Source organism: Lichenostomus cassidix, chromosome 22 (assembly GCF_008360975.1).
Source record: "Lichenostomus cassidix isolate B80296 chromosome 22, HeHo_3.0, whole genome shotgun sequence".
Lineage (NCBI taxonomy): Eukaryota > Metazoa > Chordata > Aves > Passeriformes > Meliphagidae > Lichenostomus > Lichenostomus cassidix.
In genome coordinates this window covers 550,656-568,030 of record NC_139502.1, presented here as the reverse complement: position 1 = coordinate 568,030, position 17,375 = coordinate 550,656, and the positions used below count along the sequence as shown (strand labels likewise).

At 53.3% G+C, this 17,375-nt stretch overlaps 2 protein-coding genes across 2 annotated transcripts; both read right to left on the bottom strand.

The window, feature by feature from the left end:
- Positions 1-65: 65 nt before the first annotated feature.
- Positions 66-12,922, bottom strand: RAB11FIP1 (RAB11 family interacting protein 1). Its single transcript, XM_085080711.1, has 6 exons — positions 12,392-12,922; positions 9,055-9,497; positions 8,068-8,860; positions 4,898-7,144; positions 3,867-3,972; positions 66-3,012 (listed from the first exon to the last, which is right to left on the bottom strand). Exons 1-6 carry the CDS (start codon positions 12,712-12,714, stop codon positions 2,794-2,796), a joined length of 4,131 nt encoding a protein of 1,376 aa, XP_084936837.1. The 5' UTR covers positions 12,715-12,922; the 3' UTR covers positions 66-2,793.
- A 688-nt stretch (positions 12,923-13,610) lies between these two features.
- ADRB3 (adrenoceptor beta 3) lies at positions 13,611-16,481 on the bottom strand. The gene is made up of 2 exons (XM_085080531.1): positions 14,986-16,481; positions 13,611-14,412 (listed from the first exon to the last, which is right to left on the bottom strand). Exons 1-2 carry the CDS (start codon positions 16,242-16,244, stop codon positions 14,061-14,063), a joined length of 1,611 nt encoding a protein of 536 aa, XP_084936657.1. The 5' UTR covers positions 16,245-16,481; the 3' UTR covers positions 13,611-14,060.
- Between the last annotated feature and the right edge of the window lie 894 nt (positions 16,482-17,375).

Below are 17,375 nucleotides of genomic sequence, written 5' to 3'. Positions count from 1 at the left end.
TCACAAGGAGGGGACAACCCTTGTGAAACTGCTCTTTCAGAACAAAGACACAGTGATCAGAACGCTGGGTTTAAGGTGTTTTTATTTTAGTGTTCCGTAAAACCAAAAGCTGTTTAAAAACAAACAGTACCTGGGCTAAAAGCAGAGAGTACAAACAAGGAACGTGCATTCAGATCCTTCCATAATAAAACAATATATTTGATTCTTAAGGCCCTTAAGGATGTAAAATGCCAGTCCCCTCACACCAAAGGAAGGCTTTAACTAGTATTGCCAGTAAAAAAATGAAGTACAAGGGTTGTGTGATGCTTTTGGGGCCAGGGAAGCCGAGGGCTGTGACCCCACTGTGGCCCCACAGCACTGGGTTTGCTCTGGAAGAAGCTCCACAGCTCGGGTTCACCCCAACAGACACGGCTGGAACTGGCAAAAAAAGGCTGCCAGGGGAGGGCATTACAAGTTCTGAGGCTTCATCTCTGCTGAGAGCACATATTATTGCTTTGGTTCTGTGCAGGGCACTCTTCCCAGCAGGAATGCACACAATGCACACTCCATGAAATCCAGGCTCCAAAAGCATCACACAGCCGAGGTGCTGCCAGCAGCCAGCGACTGTTGGACCTGGGCTGTCCCACAACGAGCCCAGTCCTGCTCCCTTGTGCCCAGTGCAGGTTTCTGACCCGTTAAGTCACCATTCCAAGGCACAACAGGATTTCCTCTCTGACCCAGAACATCAGAAAGCTGCGGAATAAAGTCTAAAATGCAAGTTGATCAGTGAGGTACAGGATCCTCTGTCCAGAGATCCACCGAGGCACGAGGAGGAAACAAATCAATCCTTCATCTTCCTCACTCGAGAAGGCACAAGAAGCAGCAGCAGTTTCAGCAAGGCCAACCAGCACCACTCAGAATTAAACCACCACCACTAAGGCCACCTGCGTTTTGGACCCTTCATTCACAGCAGAGGGGACAGCAGAAAAGAGAGAAACCCCTCACTGCTCAAATAACACTAAAATGAGAAGAAAATACCTGAAGTCTTGGAAGACTTCTAACTCTTAAGGCTTGTTTGAGGTCAGGCTCCCCGTGAGGGAGCAGACTTTGGTAGCAAGTCCGTTTACAGGAATAAAAATGTCATTAACAGCATTTTGATTTTTTTTTCTAATAAATGTTTACATCTCCATGCATATATATTAAACTGCTCTTCACTACAAAAATACAGTATTTGAGATCTCCAGTAGTTTCCAGTGGTTTATGACAATTGTAAGCAGACTGCTCACAGGGTGAGAGTCCATCCAGCTGCTCCAGTCCCTCAATAAAGTGCTTTGCTGTAGAAAAACTGAGCTAGAAACTCACCCCCGAGCCAGGGGTGACCCGATAACCTAACAACTTCCAAAGGTAGGAGTGTTTATTTCCACAGAATTAAGGTTGGAAAGCTTTCAGCTTTGGTCCTCATGAAGCTTTGGTCCTTTGCTTCCCACTCTGTTGGTATTCCAACTTCCTTCTAAGCCTTTTATGGTCTCTCCCTACCCTGGTAAATCCCAGAGGTGCAAAAAGGCATCTGATTTTTTGATCTTTGACAAGAGCTCGCCATAAAAAAGCCCCATTTAGTTTTCAGTGGGGGAAGTTGTAGTGGCTGCTCACCAGCAGTGAGCTGTTCCTGCTGTCATGGGATGGGGAGGAGAACATCCCTGAATCCACTGAGACTCTAAGGAAGGTATTGATTGTCCAGCAAAACCAGCACCTCTCAGCTACACGAGATGTTTCTCCCATTGTGAGCAGCAAGCCCCAAGGAACTGGAGCAGATGGGAGCCCCAGCACTCCCTCCCTTCTCTGGGCTGTACAAGGAATGATGGAAAAAAGCATTGCAAGACTGATCACCTTTGAAGGTCATTCAAGGTGAGCCCCATCTCCAAAATCCAAGGTATTTATGTTTAATGGATGCAGTGCGATAGGGAAAAGGTCACAGAACTCCCCCACAGCACCAGATGTGAGACTCAGCCCTGCTCCAGAGCACAGAGCACAGCCAGGGGGGCCTTTGCCTCCTTTAAACGACCTTCAAAGCAGAAATTTTAGGACACTAGGAGAACAACTTGTGATTTAAAACGTACCTTTGGCCCAAACTCATTGGTGCCATTCCTATGGTAGAAACGTACCATGAACCTCACTGTCTCCTATGCCAAAAAACCTGTAAACTTCCCCTTGGAGAACTCTTGGGAATGTCCACTTGATGAGATGAACTGAGATTTGCTTCTTCCTTTCCAATCTTTTAACTTATGGTCAACTTTCAGGGCATTAATTCCTTTTAAATTACAGCCCAGGTCCGAAGCTGGGAAATCTTTGGACTTCTCCAGTGTAGTTAATTATTATTTTAAAAACAATCAAATCCTCAATCTCTACTGTACAAGGATTTATATTGCACTACAACTTCAGATGTGGAAAGAAAATTAATTGATCTATCAAAGCTGCTACAAAATAAAACCATTAAAAAAATCTTCCTAAAGGATCATCAGTGCCTTGCTGGGAAGCAAAACACATCAAAAATCCTCCTCCTTCCCATCACAACCAGACTTTGGATTAATGCCTGATCTTCCCAAATACTGGGGAGAAAACAAAAAATAAATATGGTAAGGTGACTTCATTACAACACCTGATGGAACTATTAATCAATCGGAGAGTTGCTCAAGGCAGAAACAGGAAAAAGATAATTTTCTGTGGGCAGCACAACTGGTACCACCTGCTCCACACCAGCTCCTCACACTGCTCTGGTGGGAATTCAGTCTGTGTTCACCAACACCCCAAGACCCTTCACATCTTCCCAGCTTTTTTGTTCCCAGACACGGAAACACGGAGGATGTTTGGGGTTTCTTCCATGACTCTGACGAGCAGGTTGTCAATGTAGTCCTCGAGCTCCCGCACCTGGAGATCCTTCCTGGTAATGGTATCCTTCTGTTTCAACACCAGCTGGATCAGCTCATCGTGTGTCAGCTGAGCATAGGCATAGGCAGGGTCTGAAGGATCATATTTCTTGGGGAGGAGGGAAGGCAGGGTCAGGACAGACACAGAGCATTCCAAACCAGCAACAGAATGCACAGACGAGCACCATGACAGCTGTTGCTTAAACAAACCTGGTAAAGCTTAAACCAGCTGCTTAAACAGATTGGTAAAGCCAAATTCAGGTTAAACAGCAAGAAACACCCACCCAGGCCTATGGTGTTTCCTCCTATTTCTCTGAAAAGTCTGGTTTTAACCCTTGAGAAACCTGAGAGGTACTGGGCAGCCTCTGCTGGTTCCTTCAGCCCAGGCAGGGAGTGTGAGCATAACAGGCTCCTGTGGTGCATCACACACAATTTGGGTGGAATCAGAGCACCACAATACTCATGGCAAGTTTTCCACTCCCTTGAAAGAGCAGTGTGTGAGTTTGAATCCCTAAACTCCCATCCTCTCCCTTCAGAGCAGAAGGAGGCACTGCCGTTATTTCCATTCTAACTTCTCTATTTCCAAAAAAAAACCCTGAGACAATAAGGGAACCCAGGATTTTCCCTGCTGACCCAGGGATGCTTTCAGCCATTTGGATCAACATGCCTCAAGCCTGCAGGTCTCTTTTCAGGCTGGGATTATGCTGAAAGCTCCTCTCAATCCCAGTGCTGATCCCAACTGCAGGACTACACTCCGAGGAAGTGGCTATGCCTGAGAACCTCCTCACAAAACACAAGGCACCAACTCTATTATAGATCAGTCTGCAAGAAAACAATCATTTAAGGAGTGTCCCCGCTTTTGGGGGCTGACTAAAAGAAAGTTCATGTCCCAACTATTTGGAATACACAAACTCTTCAATTAAATCAAAGTTTAGGCAGTGAAACTGCCACTTCCCTCCTTACCTTCACACTCATCTCCAGCAGCTTTTCGTTCATGGTGCTGATGACATTCAGGTTCTTACTCTGAGACTTGTTTGCCATGGCATTCATTGGTTTCACAGGATGGAGTCTGCAACAGGAAAAAACGAGTTTCTGCTTATTAGGCAGGATATGTAACACCAGCATGACACAAACGTTTACACTAAAAACAAAAACAGAAAGAAACTGGGGAGGATTCCCTCCCTTTTCTGTCTCTTGAGAGAAAAGGGATTCAGCTTCAGAAAGACAAGGTATTTCTAAGCCACAGGGTTTCTGTAAATATTTTCCAGTTCTCTACTATCTTTATTGACTTAAGGCACTGGAGATAAAGCAGCAGGAGGAAGGGAAATACATCCCATGTGCGTGATGGAAGAAAAGCCAGGTTGGGCTACACGAGGAGACAGAACACAGGGCAGCTATTCTGATCCCTCAGGCACTGGTATTTCAGCCTGACTTTCCTAATCAGAACATATTTGTGATCTTACAAGCTGCAAAGAAGTGCTGTCATTATTTGCCTGACTGACTTGCATCACCAACTTTAACACAGGGAGCAAATTTTACTTCTATTTCAGCAAACACTGGCCCAGAGGTGTTTCACTTGCCATGATGACTTTGAGAAGCTCAATTCAGCCAGGAAATGACACATCCCCATTTATCAGGGTGACCATTCTCCCATGTCTGACAAACAGCTCAATCCCAGTCCATTTTGCCAATTGGATGGAATGACTCTATTCTACCTGCACTTTCCCTAATAGCTCCCCTAAGAGCTGTGATGAGCAGCTGCTCCCCTCAGCACCCTGGGCATCCTCAGGAGCTGCAGAGATCCTTCTGGGGCCAGCAGCAACCCCGTACTGGGTGACAGGACCCAGACCCTGACAAGTCCAGGCCCCAGAGGAAGCCAGGGCTGTCCGATCCAGGTCAGATCCAGCAGCTGGAGAGACAGATCTGCACCCAGAAAACAAAGCAAAGCTCACACCTGCACAGAGGTACCTGCTGTGATCCCCACATGGTCTCACCTGTGCTTGGGAGACACGGTTTCACCACCCCGTAGGGTTTGGTTAGGGAACGTTTCAGAGGGTGAAACCCGTGCCTGGAGGAGTTTCTTCTTGCCCGAATTTCCCGCTTTATCTGCGAAGCCCTCGGCTGCTGGCTTTTTCGAAGACTCTGCTCTATGACTTGGGGTGTCAGAGAGAAGGGAATGAGAGGAAGAGGAGGGCTGGCAAGGACTTGACAGGGAGGAAGAGGAAGCAGAAGGCTCAGAGAAGTCACACTCTGCACGCTCCTCAACACCTGCACTCCTTTCCAGCTCTTGTTTCTCAAAATGACTATTACACTCCCTGGAATGAGAAATCACACCTAAGCCTGAGTCAGCTCCCTGGACACAGACCCTGGCAGCACCCAGTCCAGCAGGCAGCACAGGTGAACTGCCTGGCTTACAAGCATCAGGAACAGCTCCTCCTCCTGCTCCAGGAGTAGCCAGGATCACCAGAGCTGCAGCAGAGCTACCTGAGAGCTCTCTTTCTTCTCCATGCAAAGGTGTCAAACCTCGAGGCTGCTCTCCAGTCCCTACAACACCTTTATCCGCTGCAGCGACCCCAGAGCTCTCCTGGCAGTCCCCCAGCAGCTCATCATCAGAGCCTCCCTCCAGGATCACTGGAAGACTGGCCACTTTCAAGCCCCGGTCTCCAGGAACAAGAATGGCAGACTTGAGATTTGTGAGACTGACAGGTAAATCATCACCTTCCTTTTTTAAAGGCCTGTCACTGCTGTTACCTCTGAGAGTCACTGGAGGAGTGACAGTCTCCAAAGAGACATTTTGAGGGAGGCACCCATGGGCAGCTGAGGCTTCATCATCCGGTAGCAGGAGTCCTGGTGTGGATTTTACACCATCACTTGAAGCAGGAACATCACCCCTTAACTCAGCCTGGGAAACTGGTGGGGATTTCCTCAGTCGTGGGGCTGGCTTTGGTGGGACAAGAGCCTTGCTGCCAGCCCTCCCTGTATCTGCTTCCTGAGGCAGCACCGTGCAGGCTCCCTGGGTTGGTTTGACTTGAGAAAGTGACTCATTTTCAGCAACTGGAGCTGCCTGGGGCTCTGACATGGGCACACATTCCACCCATCCCTTCCCACCACAGGTCTCCTGCTTCTCCCTGAGCTCACTCTTGGGGGACAGCACTTGGTCATTGGACTTTGAGAGAGACACAAAACCTTTGTCAGCCCTTGTGCAGGGTTCAGTGTTTACACCAGTGACCTCCACAGCGGGATCACCGTGCCGGGTGGGACATGTACTGTCACCAGAGAGCTCTCTTGATGGGTAACCCCCTGCTCCCAGCTCACCCCCAAACCCTGCTTGCTCTCCTGCTGTCCCTGAACCTGTCTGGAGCCTTCCACTGGAAGCCAAGTGCTGCTCTCCACCTTCCTGCCCACCCAAACCTACATCACCTGATGTAACACCCTGCGATCCACCAAGGACAAAGGACACAGATTTCCCATTGCCTGGCTTGCTGCTTTCCAAAGAATCCTCAGGCTGAAGCTGGGCAGAATCACAGTGCTGCTCTGGAGCCAGCCCAGGGGAGCCAGAAGGGGAGTCAGACAAGGTGCCAGGAAGGTATGGCACAGCTGTGACACCACTGGGTAAAGCCACATGCACAGAGCCCCCCGAAGCCTCATGACCAGGGTGTCCTGCAGAGGGACAGTCCTCACCACAAGGAAGGCAGGAAGGGGAAGAACCAGCAACAGCTTGGCAACCTGTCCCTGCCTGCCCCCCATGCTTGGACACAAAGGGATTATTGTCATTGAAATGACAGTCAGAGGGGACAGAAGGTGTGGGTAGGCCAGAGAGACCCTGGGATGTCTCCACATCAGAGCTCCTGGGACCCTGACCCCAGTCAGCAGCAAAAGGGTTATTGCCCCTAGCAGTGACCTGCCCAGGAAGTGGCACTTTGGGAACAGAAGCTGCAAAATGATGGGATGAAGAAAAATGGGCAATGGTGTCAGGATTCAAAGCTCTGGATCCCCTGTCCCACTCAGGAGTAAAGGGGTTCTTGTCATTCCAAAGCTCTGCAGCAAAAGCAGGAGAAGTGAGGGAGGCAGGAGAACTAGTGATGTTTTCAGAGTCTGGCACTTGGACTTTCTGCCCCACTTTAGAAATAAAAGGATTGTTTGCACTGCTGATACGGTGCACAGAAAGAAAAGCAGGGAGGGGGTCAGGTGCAAGAGTAGGAAGCGTGGCTTTGGGATCCTCCTCTGGAGACAGGCCCAGCCTGCAAAAAGGGACAAAAAACTCGCATGTCACTTGCAGATGCAACACGAGGCAGGAACAGACAAGCTTCAGCACCAGCCTCCATCAGCTCTGCCACTGCAGATGAACTGTACTTGCAAGAGACCTCAGAGAGAAGTCCCCCTGTCTGTGAGACTTTATATCCTAAACTGCATCTTTGCCAAGCACTGGACTTATGTCAGAACTCTTCTGCTGCAGAGCTTGTTTTTGCTGCTTTAAGCACCATCTCTTTGCAACCCAAGCAGGTTTATTAGTATGTAAAACACTTCATTGGCAAGAAATGAGAAGCACTGAAAATGAGGAGTTAGGGACACACACAAAATACAGCCTTATTCGTAGGGCACACCTATATACATATATATATAAAAAACCCCAAACACCATATATATATGTGTGTGTGTGTATAAAGAATAAAAGAGCAGAATTTCCAAAAAAGCCTTGTGTACAAATCCACACAAAATCCCTTTGTGCTGCTGTGAGCAGTGCCAAAAGCAGAAGGGCTCTAAGGCTAACCTTCAGAAGACCACAGCCAAGTAGAGAAGACTAGAGCAGAGATGTTAGAATGGGCATTTCAGACCCTGTGCAGTCACACAGCTCAGACAGTTAGTTTGTGCAAGAGATCCAGCAAGAAAAAACACCCCTACAGTACCTACACAGGTGACTGTACTAGAGAACCACTATTTCAGCATCACTTACAAGGAGCATCCCTATATACATCTCTTTTTCATATTGAGAAAGCATTTGGGAGTTGTTATTTGCTATCACAGCGCCCAACGCCAGCACAAAACCCGCAGGTACCCGCAGAGCAGCACCTGAGCCCAGGTGTGGCAGGTGAAAAGGACACAGCCCACTGCCACATGCCACCACCACTGCCCGTCCTCACTCCTGTCAGCAGCCAGGACTCACCTGGGCTTCACAGCTTTGGTCTTGGCTGGTGCAGCTTTCTCAGGTTTCTGCTCCTCCTCACAAGGGCTGAGCAGCTGCTTGTTTGTGACAGTGTCCTCCACACGGTGAGCATCTCCTGATGGGCTCCCTCTGCCCAAATCTGCTGGGAGTTCAGGGCATTTGGCCTCCTCTTCACTCTTCTCTTCTGGAATTGTATTTTCCTCACTCTGCAGGGTCCTGTCGAGAAAATTCTCAGCATCGCTGGTCTTCACCGTTTCCTTCTTCCCAGTGACCAGGGAGAGCAAGGCAGACTTTTTGTGGTCTGGTTTTTTGGTCTCTCTAACGATCTCAACACTTGGTGGAAGGCTGCTGTCCAGGGGCTCCTCACTGCTGAGTAGTTTGTACGATGGCAAAGTCATGGATTTGAAGGTCTCCAAGGATGTGGACCCAGAGAGAGCCTGACTAGGAGAGGTTCTTCCCATTTCTTCAGGTGATTTAGTGAATCTGGAGGACAGGTTCTCCTCTGAAGCAAAGAGCTGCTTCCTCCTGAGGTTGTGAGGAGAGGGGGAGGAGGTTGGAGTCTTGTCCTTCGTCGTGGTCTCTTCCATATAAACGTGACTGCCATTGATGCACAGACTAGACTTGGAAACAGGATCATTTTTGGATTTAAGGCCACTGAACAAAGAGAGCCCATCCTTTTTGGTGTGGTTGGTGGTTCCTTGGGTTAGCTGCCTACTGTCCAAAAAGGCCGGTTTACGAGATTTAAATAGAGGAGAAGGAGCAGGCTTCTCTTCCAGGGCATTTTCAAAGGATCCTGGAAAAAAAAGTGGCAAGAAATTCAAGATGCAAGAACAACCTTTTCTCTGACACTACTGACAGCCTCTGTGCTAGGAAGGACTTTCTATGGATTTGTTCAGAAAGAAGAGTTAAACTAGTGCTGTGGAAAGTGTAAACAGCCCTTTAGAGGAAGGCTTTGTGCTCAGCAGTGCAGCGAGTGCCAATACTCACGTTCTGAGGTGGGAGAGGTCTCAGACTCCTCCTCATCCCACTGCGGCTGGAAGTCGCTGGGCCGCAGCCGAACCCTCGGGGTGAAGGGCTGCTGGGTGGGCAGCACCGACATGGACTGTGACAGGGATGTCTTCTGCAGGCTGGGCTTGGAGAACAGCGCTTTGAACTTGGATTTCTTCTTCTCCTTCTCGATTGCCTCATCCTCACTGTCAGCGGGGGAGTGGGATGTGCTGGGAACGATCGCCGACGACGTGTCCGAGAGGCCACTGCTCCTCTTGCCCCTGAGCTTGTCTTTGAGCTTCCCAAAGGGAGAGCGGGACTTGTCCTTCACGGACAGATCGAACATACTGGCTGTCAGGTTGCTCCTCATAAACTGGATATCCACCTCAATTTCCCCTCTCTCTTTTTCCTTCTTGCCTGGTTTGGAGTGAAGTTTGTACCACCTGCAGCAACAAGGAGATTTCTTTTACCACCAGTAACTGAGAACACAGAGGGTGCTTATGGTTGAAAAATCAAATCAGCCCACTGTGTAGGAAAAGAAAGACTTTAATCTTATGACAACGTCACAGTCACAGCCCCAGGTGCCAAGGAAAACATTCCTTATCATAAACAGAAAGTTATTAATAAGATTTGGTTTAAAACCCAGATCAGGAAGGGTTAAAAAAAAAGGAGAAAAAACAGAAACACAACATGGAATTCCTGTATTTCAGCTAAGCCACTCTCCTCTGCCCTTTCATCTCTCCTCCTGACACTCACAGAGGCCACGGCTTTGAAGTGGGATCGAGCACAGCAGCCTCAGAGCTGCACACGCATCCCACGCCCTCATACCTTTCATTCCAGCTCCCTAATGCCTCTTAAGCCAAGGAACCCCTAATCAACACCAGAGAGCCAACCCGAGCCTCACAGACCGCGGGGGATTTCCACTCACCTCTCCAGGCTCGTGACTGGCACGCACCAGGAAGGACATTGCTCAGACAGAGCCTTCTCCCTCCCCGAAACGTGGCTCCAGAACTGTGTGGTGTGTGCCCAGGGCATCCCAAACCACAATCCCACCACCCACACGCCCTCAACCACCACTCAGTGACACTAAACCACATTTGAACCAGCAAAGAGAATTATCAGCACTGCACTCCAGTATGGTTTTGTTTGTTGATGGAACCACAGATTCCCAACCCCACAGAACCCATAGGAAAGGCTGCCTGGGAACCATTGGTTTCTTTCTCCTCACCAGCTGGAATGGGAAAATAAAGGAAGAAAACAGAGCATGCAAATGTGCCCTAACATCAAATTTGCACTTCAACTTTCAAAGGTGCACTGAAGCAACAAAAGAGAACAGGAAAAGGCAATTAGCTCCAGAGAAAATTCAAAACTAATGGGGATAACTGAAGGAGATGGATTCATGAATCTGCTACAGGCACTTCAGAGGGAAATGCAGAAGAAATTCTTCCCTGTGAGGATGGTGAGGCCCTGGCCCTGGAGAAACTGTGGCTGTTCCATCCCTCGAAGTGTCCAAGGCCAGGTTTGGAGCAATGGGTCTAATGGAAGTTGTCCCTCCCCAGGGCAGGGAGTGGAACAAGATGGGCTCTGAGGTCTATTCTGTGATTCTAAATGAATGCTCAAGCTACAGTCAGATGCTCTGACCTGGAGTTAGAAGACATCCAGGGAAGAGGTTTTACCAGGAGACAGAGGCTTTGCACAGTCCCTGAAGCTGCAGCAGCACAGGAATCACAACCCATTTGCCTTTAACACGAGCCAGCACTGGGCACTTTTGTTCCAAACCCGTGATTTCTAGGAGCATCCTGTGCTCGCAGGGCTTCGGTGCCACAATTGATCCCATGTGCCCCGGGAGCCACAGGCAAACAACAAGTTCAGCAAAGGCAGCTCAGCCCCGGCTGAACACGGCACCCCTGGGAGCAGCTGGAAGGAAATCTTGGACTGACAACCCCCCAAAACACAAAAAAATCTCACTAATGGCATTTATCATCTAAGTGAGCAACTTTCAATCAATGTGCATCTATTTTACAAATAAAACTAGACCTTTATGGCTACACATCAGCATGGCAGCAAGAACAAAATAGACTTCAAACAGGAAATCAAGGGCTGGAAACAACTGAAAATATGAGAAATTTCCCCAGGAGTATCAAAGTTGTATTTTCTTTTTTTCTCCCTCTCAATTTTCCTTTGCCCAGACACAAAGGAACATGTCTGAGAGCCCGAGGCAGCGGCCCTGAGCTCTGCTGACCAAGGGGCTCCACAGTGTAAACACAGCAGTGTCTGACACAGCCTTAATGAACTCACGGCCTAATTAAGCCTTGACAAGCACGATGGCTCCATCCCGGGTGCTCAGGTGAGCCACAGGAGGAAGGTGACTCACCAGCACATTACAAGGCTGCTGACTCCCAGTAAAACCCTCCCGGGAACCACCCCTGGTTTCACCGTGCAGTGTTTATGTTCAAAGCAGCGAGTGTGACACAGAGCTGGCGCTGGGCAGTAGCGTCCCAGCTCAGTGTCCTGCTGACAGCAGCGGGGTCAGTCCGTGGAACATGGAATTATCCACCCTTACATGTGCTAAGTGATTATTAAGAAAAATAAATAAATGGTTGGCGGAGACTGTCTTGATCCCTGCTGGAGGAAGGTGGCATTCCAAGGACGTCAGGTTTCGGGTGGTCAGTTTGGCTGTTCTCTCTGTACAGTGTGAGCACTCGCATGGAAACATTTAAAGATCAAACCCAAAGACTAGGCAGGACTGCTCTGGGCCCCAGCCTTTTCCAGGGGAAGGCACTCCCCAGCTATGGGGGACCCTACCCCGAGGGGTCACCCCATGGGCACTTATGGGGCTTCAGGGGTCCCTGCGAAGAACAAGAGTCCCCCACCAGAAGCCCCCCACTCCTCTGGGGCAGAAGGTGACCCCCAGGCTGTGGGACACACAGATTCCCGTGGGGGTACAGGAGTTTCCCACCAGATCCACACATGCCTGTGATACACAGAGGTTTCCATGAAGAACTGGGACATCCCATAAGGAATTGGGGCTCCTCACAGAACTTCCTGCCCTTGAAGCACAGAGACCCCCCCTCACCTTCCTTCCCAGCCCCCGTGGGGCACAGAAGTCTTCTCATCACTCTCCCCGACCTCCGTGGGATGCACAGGTCCCCTTCAAACCTCTCCATGCCTCCTGCGGGGTGACAGACGCCCCAAAACCTCCTCCCCAGCGTCGGTAGGACCCGGAGGGGCCACTCCATCCTTCTCCCCAGCTCCCGCGGGACACGGAAGCCCTCGCATCCCTCTCCCCGACCCCCGGGCACTCAGAGCCCCCCCCGTCCCCCGTCCCCGGTCGCACCTGGTGTGCCGCCGGTCGCCGTCGTCCCGCAGCGCCGCCAGATCCACCTCGGCGCGGCCCAGGAACTTGTCGGCGCCGGTCAGGGCGCGGTGCAGCACCGTGAGCCGCAGCGCGGCGGGGCGAGCCGGCAGCTCGAACGTGGCCTCCTCCCGCCACAGCGGCTCCCCCCGGCACCGCTCGGCCACCGACGTGCGGAACTTGTCGCGGCCCAGCGCCATCACCGCGTACGCGTCGCTGCCGCCCGCCGCCGCCTTGGCGCGCAGCCCCCGCGCCCGCAGCACCGTCACCCGCGCGTGGGTGGGCGCCCAGCCCGCGGCCGCCATGGCAGCGAGGGGCACCGGCAGCGGCCGGGACGGGCGGGGAATGCGCCGGGAACGGCGGCGGCAGCCGGGGCGCCCCGACCCGCCCCTCTCGCGAGAGCACCGAGGGGTAGGTGGGGCCTGCGAGGGGCGGGGACTGGCCGTACAGGTGTGTGCAGGTGTGTACAGGTGTGTACAGGTGTGTACATGTGTGTACAGGTGTGCAGAGGTGTGCACATGCGTGTATAGCTGTGTACGTGTACGTATGTACAGCTGTTTGTGTACAGGTGTGCACATGTGTATGCAGCTGTGTGTGCCCATCTGTGTACAGGTGTGTACAGCTATGTGTGCACATGTGTACAGCTGTGTACAGCTGTGTGTGTGTGCACAGGTGTACAGCTGTGTGTGTGCACAGGTGTGTACATGTGTGTACAGCTTTGTGTGTACAGCTCTGTGTGTACAGCTGTGCTCCTGAGATAACGGAGGCTCAGCTGGGCACCTGAGGACCTCACTGGGGTGCTCACACATGTGCTTACTGGGTGCTCAAGTCTACACTATTTAACCTGCACATGATTAATTGGGTGCTCGTGGGTGAGATGATGGGGTGCTCATGCATCAAATAATTGGTCACTTATGCACAAAACGGCATTCTTGCATTTATTAATTGGAATTTGCTGGTGGAAAAAGGCGGGAGAGGCTGAGCTGTGCCTGGGGGAGCTGAGGGGATCAGCCCCGAGGAGGGGGAGGCACACAGAGGAGACAAGGGATGACCCTCAAAGCCCAGACAGTTTGTGTCCCTCTGCAGGGATGAGGCCATGTGGGTGGAGGACATGCAGGATGTGCTTGGGCTCAGGGTCAGCTGCTGGGATCGGAGATGAGCCCCTCGCGAGAGTCACTAGACCAGGGTCTGAGGCTCTGAATTAGGAACACTCCCCGAGCTGCATTTTTCTCTTTATTTAGTGATTTTATTATTGCGGTGTGTTAAAAGCAAAACACACCAAAAAGGGATCCCAGCAGAGGAGATCCTGCAGCACCCCAGGTCCAATTCTTGTGCAGGAGCTTCCCTGGCACCAGGAGGTGGCACTGGACACCTCCGACAGTTCTGCCTGCCCTCTTGGGGTGTGGAGATATGTGGCAGGTCGAGGGAGTAGCACCATGGCATGCCCAGAGCTCTGCATTTCCCTGCTAGCCACAGCCCCGGGAGGAGACACGGATCCCCCCGAATCTCAGGCGGCCACCCAGGAACAGCACATGGAGCAGCACCCTCTGCTCAGCACAGATTTGGAGGCACCGCAGAGATTCCGAGGTTTATTTCACGCTGCAGAGGGTGACACAAACGAGCACAAAAGCTGTACAGTCACTGACACATATTAACACCAACTTATGCCCAAAGGTGCTGCCCAAAGGTGCACACGTCTGCACATGTGTGAGATGAGAATCCACCTCCCTTCCCTGAGTGGCACAGACATGGACATCTGTCCCCAGCAAGAGGGAGGAACTGCAAGGGATCTGACAAGATCGTAATTCCTTAGTTTTGGAAATCCTCTGTGCTCGGAGCTCCCCTCATTCCCCTGAGCTTTCCCTTTGCTGAAGGCACCACTGCAGCTCCTGGAATTGCACCCACCTCTGGAATGCAGCAGCCGCAGCAGTGATGGAAATCCTGGGAAGGGCTTGAGCCTGCAGGAGGCTCTTCTCTCCTCAACTGTCCAAAACTGGCCAAGCCTGGGACAGCAGGGTCCTTCGTCCTTCAAGAAAGCACAGCTGGCAGTCTCCACATCCCCCTGCCAGCCATGCCAGGAACACCCCGGATGGGAGTTTATCCCCTGTGCACACATCCCTGAGGCTGTGCTGCCCCTTGACGAGCAGCTCCGGAGCTTTTCCCCAGCTCCAGGTCTCCAGCACCAACGGCACGAAGGAGCCGGTGCTGTCCCAAAACCACCAGCGTTCCCAGGGGAGATCCTCCTCCTCTCCAGGTCGGTGCGTGCACTGGAGGGTCATTCCAGCACAGTCTCCTTTACCCAAGAAGAGCAGACCCGGTCCTGGCGGGCTGGAGTGGGACTGGTTGGGATCCCAGCTTTGTGGCACAGCGGAGGGGCCAGAGTTTTAGGGTAACAAAAAGGAAGAGGGCCGTGGTTCCCAGTCCCACACCCCAGAGCCTCTCCCATGCAGCCCGGGGTCTGCCTGCCCCCCCAGCTCTGCACTGTGCCCTCAGAGCACACCGACAGCCCCCTCAGCCACACCCCAAAGGGCTGGATGCCCTGAGCCCCTCACGAGCAAATGCCTGCAGGTACCTACTCATCGAGCTGTGAACTCAGTGTGATCTGCGCGCCCTGCAGCCGGGACTCGCCCAGGGGCCGCTGCCGGTGGCCACTGCCCGGGGGCAGGGGAGTCTCCTCTATTCGGCTGCCGCTGCTCCGATCCTCGCCGTCCTCCCCGGGGCGCCCAGGAGCCACCTTGTTGTCCTCTGCCGGGCCCCCCCGAGGGCTGAAGGCACAGGGGCAGCGCTGCAGGTCCTGTGAGACGGCGTGGAGCCGGCGGTCGGCGCGGCGCGGGCAGCACAGCAGCTTGCGGAAGGCGCTCCTGAAGTCGGGGCTCCGGCAGTAGATGATGGGGTTGAAGGCTGAGTTGATGTAGCCCAGCCAGTTGAGGAAGAGAAAGAGCTGGTCCGGCACCAGCGGCCGGCAGAAGACCTTGATGATATTGGCCACAAAGAAGGGCAGCCAGCAGAGAGTGAAGGTGCCCATGATGATGCCCAGGGTCTTCAGCGCCTTGTGCTCCTTGATGGCCAGCAGACGGGAGGGGCGCCTGCGCCAGCTGCTCCTGGACGTGGGGCTGGGGGGCTCCTGCAGGAACCTCACCTTGTCCTTGCCAATGAGCTGGACGTGCCGCGTAGCCACTGCGAAGACTCGGACATAGACAAAGATCATGACGAGCAGGGGAACGTAGAAGGAGATGGTGGAGGAGAGGATGGCGTAGGTCATGTTGGTGACAAAGTCGCAGCAGCGCGGGTCGTCGTAGCAGCGCGCTGCCTGCTCGTCCGCCCCGTCCCGCCACCAGTGGTTCATGATGGGCAGGAAGGAGATGAAGGCAGAGATCGCCCACACCAGGCACACCACGGCCCGCGCCCGGCCCTTGGTCACCAGCGCCTCGTACTGCAGCGGGGAGGTGATGGCGAGGTAGCGATCCACGGCGATGGCGCACAGCGTCTCGATGCTGGCCGTGACACACAGCACGTCCAGCGAGGTCCACAGCTCGCACACCGTCGTGCCGTAGGGCCAGTGGCCGCTCAGCAGGATGGTGGCCCCCGGCGGCACCACCAGCAAGCCCATGATGAGGTCGGCGCACGCCAGCGAGGTGATGAAGACGTTGGTCATGGTCTGCAGCCGAGGCGTCTTGGCGATGGCCACGATCACTAGCAAGTTGCCGGCCACGATGACTAGGACGGTGAGGCTGAGGGCAGCCCCCAGCAGCCACTGCCGGCCCAGGCTGCCCGCCCCGCTGCAGTTGCCGGAGCCCCCCCAGGCGCTGCCGTTCCCCGCGGGGAGGGGGCTCATCTCCGCCGGGCTGGGGGCACCGGCCCCTCGCCCCGCCGTGCGCTCCCCGCCGCGCTCCCTGCGCAGCCCTCGGGGCGGACCGGCGGGGCCGGGTCCCCTCCGGCCGGAGGAGGAGCCTTTAAAGGCTCGGGGCGGCCCCGGGCTGCCCGCTCCGGAGGGCGAGGGAAGGGGAACGGGCGGCGGCACCTCCTCCCCCCGGACGGGCTGCCCCGGCCCGCCCCGCTCCCCCCGGCATCCCCGCCGGATGCCTCGGCCCATGGCTGTGCGCCCCTCGCCGTGCCCTCCCGCCCGTATCAGTGCCCTCCATCCCCTCACTGTGCCCTCCAGCCCCTCTCCGTGTCCCCAGTCCCACACGTCTGTCCTTGTTCTCCACGCATCCCTCACCCTGCCGTGCACTCCAGCCCCTCACTGTGCGCCCTGGTCCTTCTCTGTGCACTCTCATCCCTTTGTGCCGCCCTCACCGTGTCCCTCCCCACCTGCCCCTCTCCATGCACCCTCGCTGTGCTCAGGCTCCCCCTGGGCAGGACAGACTGTCCCTGGTGGGGATAGTGACAGCCCTGTCATCACACCCCCCCCCCATCAGCAGAGGGTTGGCAAGGTGACAGCCCTGCTTCCAAAAATGTCACCCAGGGCCACAGTCACCATTTCACTTCCACATTAATTGCCTGAACCTCCTTTCCAGTGGATCAAGGGGACGTTTCTTGCTCCCTGTCCTGAATTTGGGTGGGTGCTGATGTTTGGAGACCCCCACCCACACTTCCTGCCCCATTCACTTGGCACTGGAGAACCACCAAAACTCTGGGAGGCTCCAGAGCTCCATCACGGTTCCCGGGGCCCCATGGCAGACTCGAGTAGATCGTCTTTCCCTATCAGTTATTTATACAAATACTGGAACTTCTAAGACAGGCACTCTCCCAATGTGGCAGTTTGAAGTTTCAGCCAAATGGGGGAATGTTGACAAAGATGGAAAAAATATGTGTAAAAATGATCTAGTTGGCATTTCTTCCCATTCATGAGCTATGAAAGCAGAGTCCTGGTTTTACGAGCTTGATCTTTACAAGGCTGTTTTGGATTTTCAAAGCCAAGGGCTTGATCCAACCCCACTCAGCTCCCAGCCTCAGCATTTGCTGC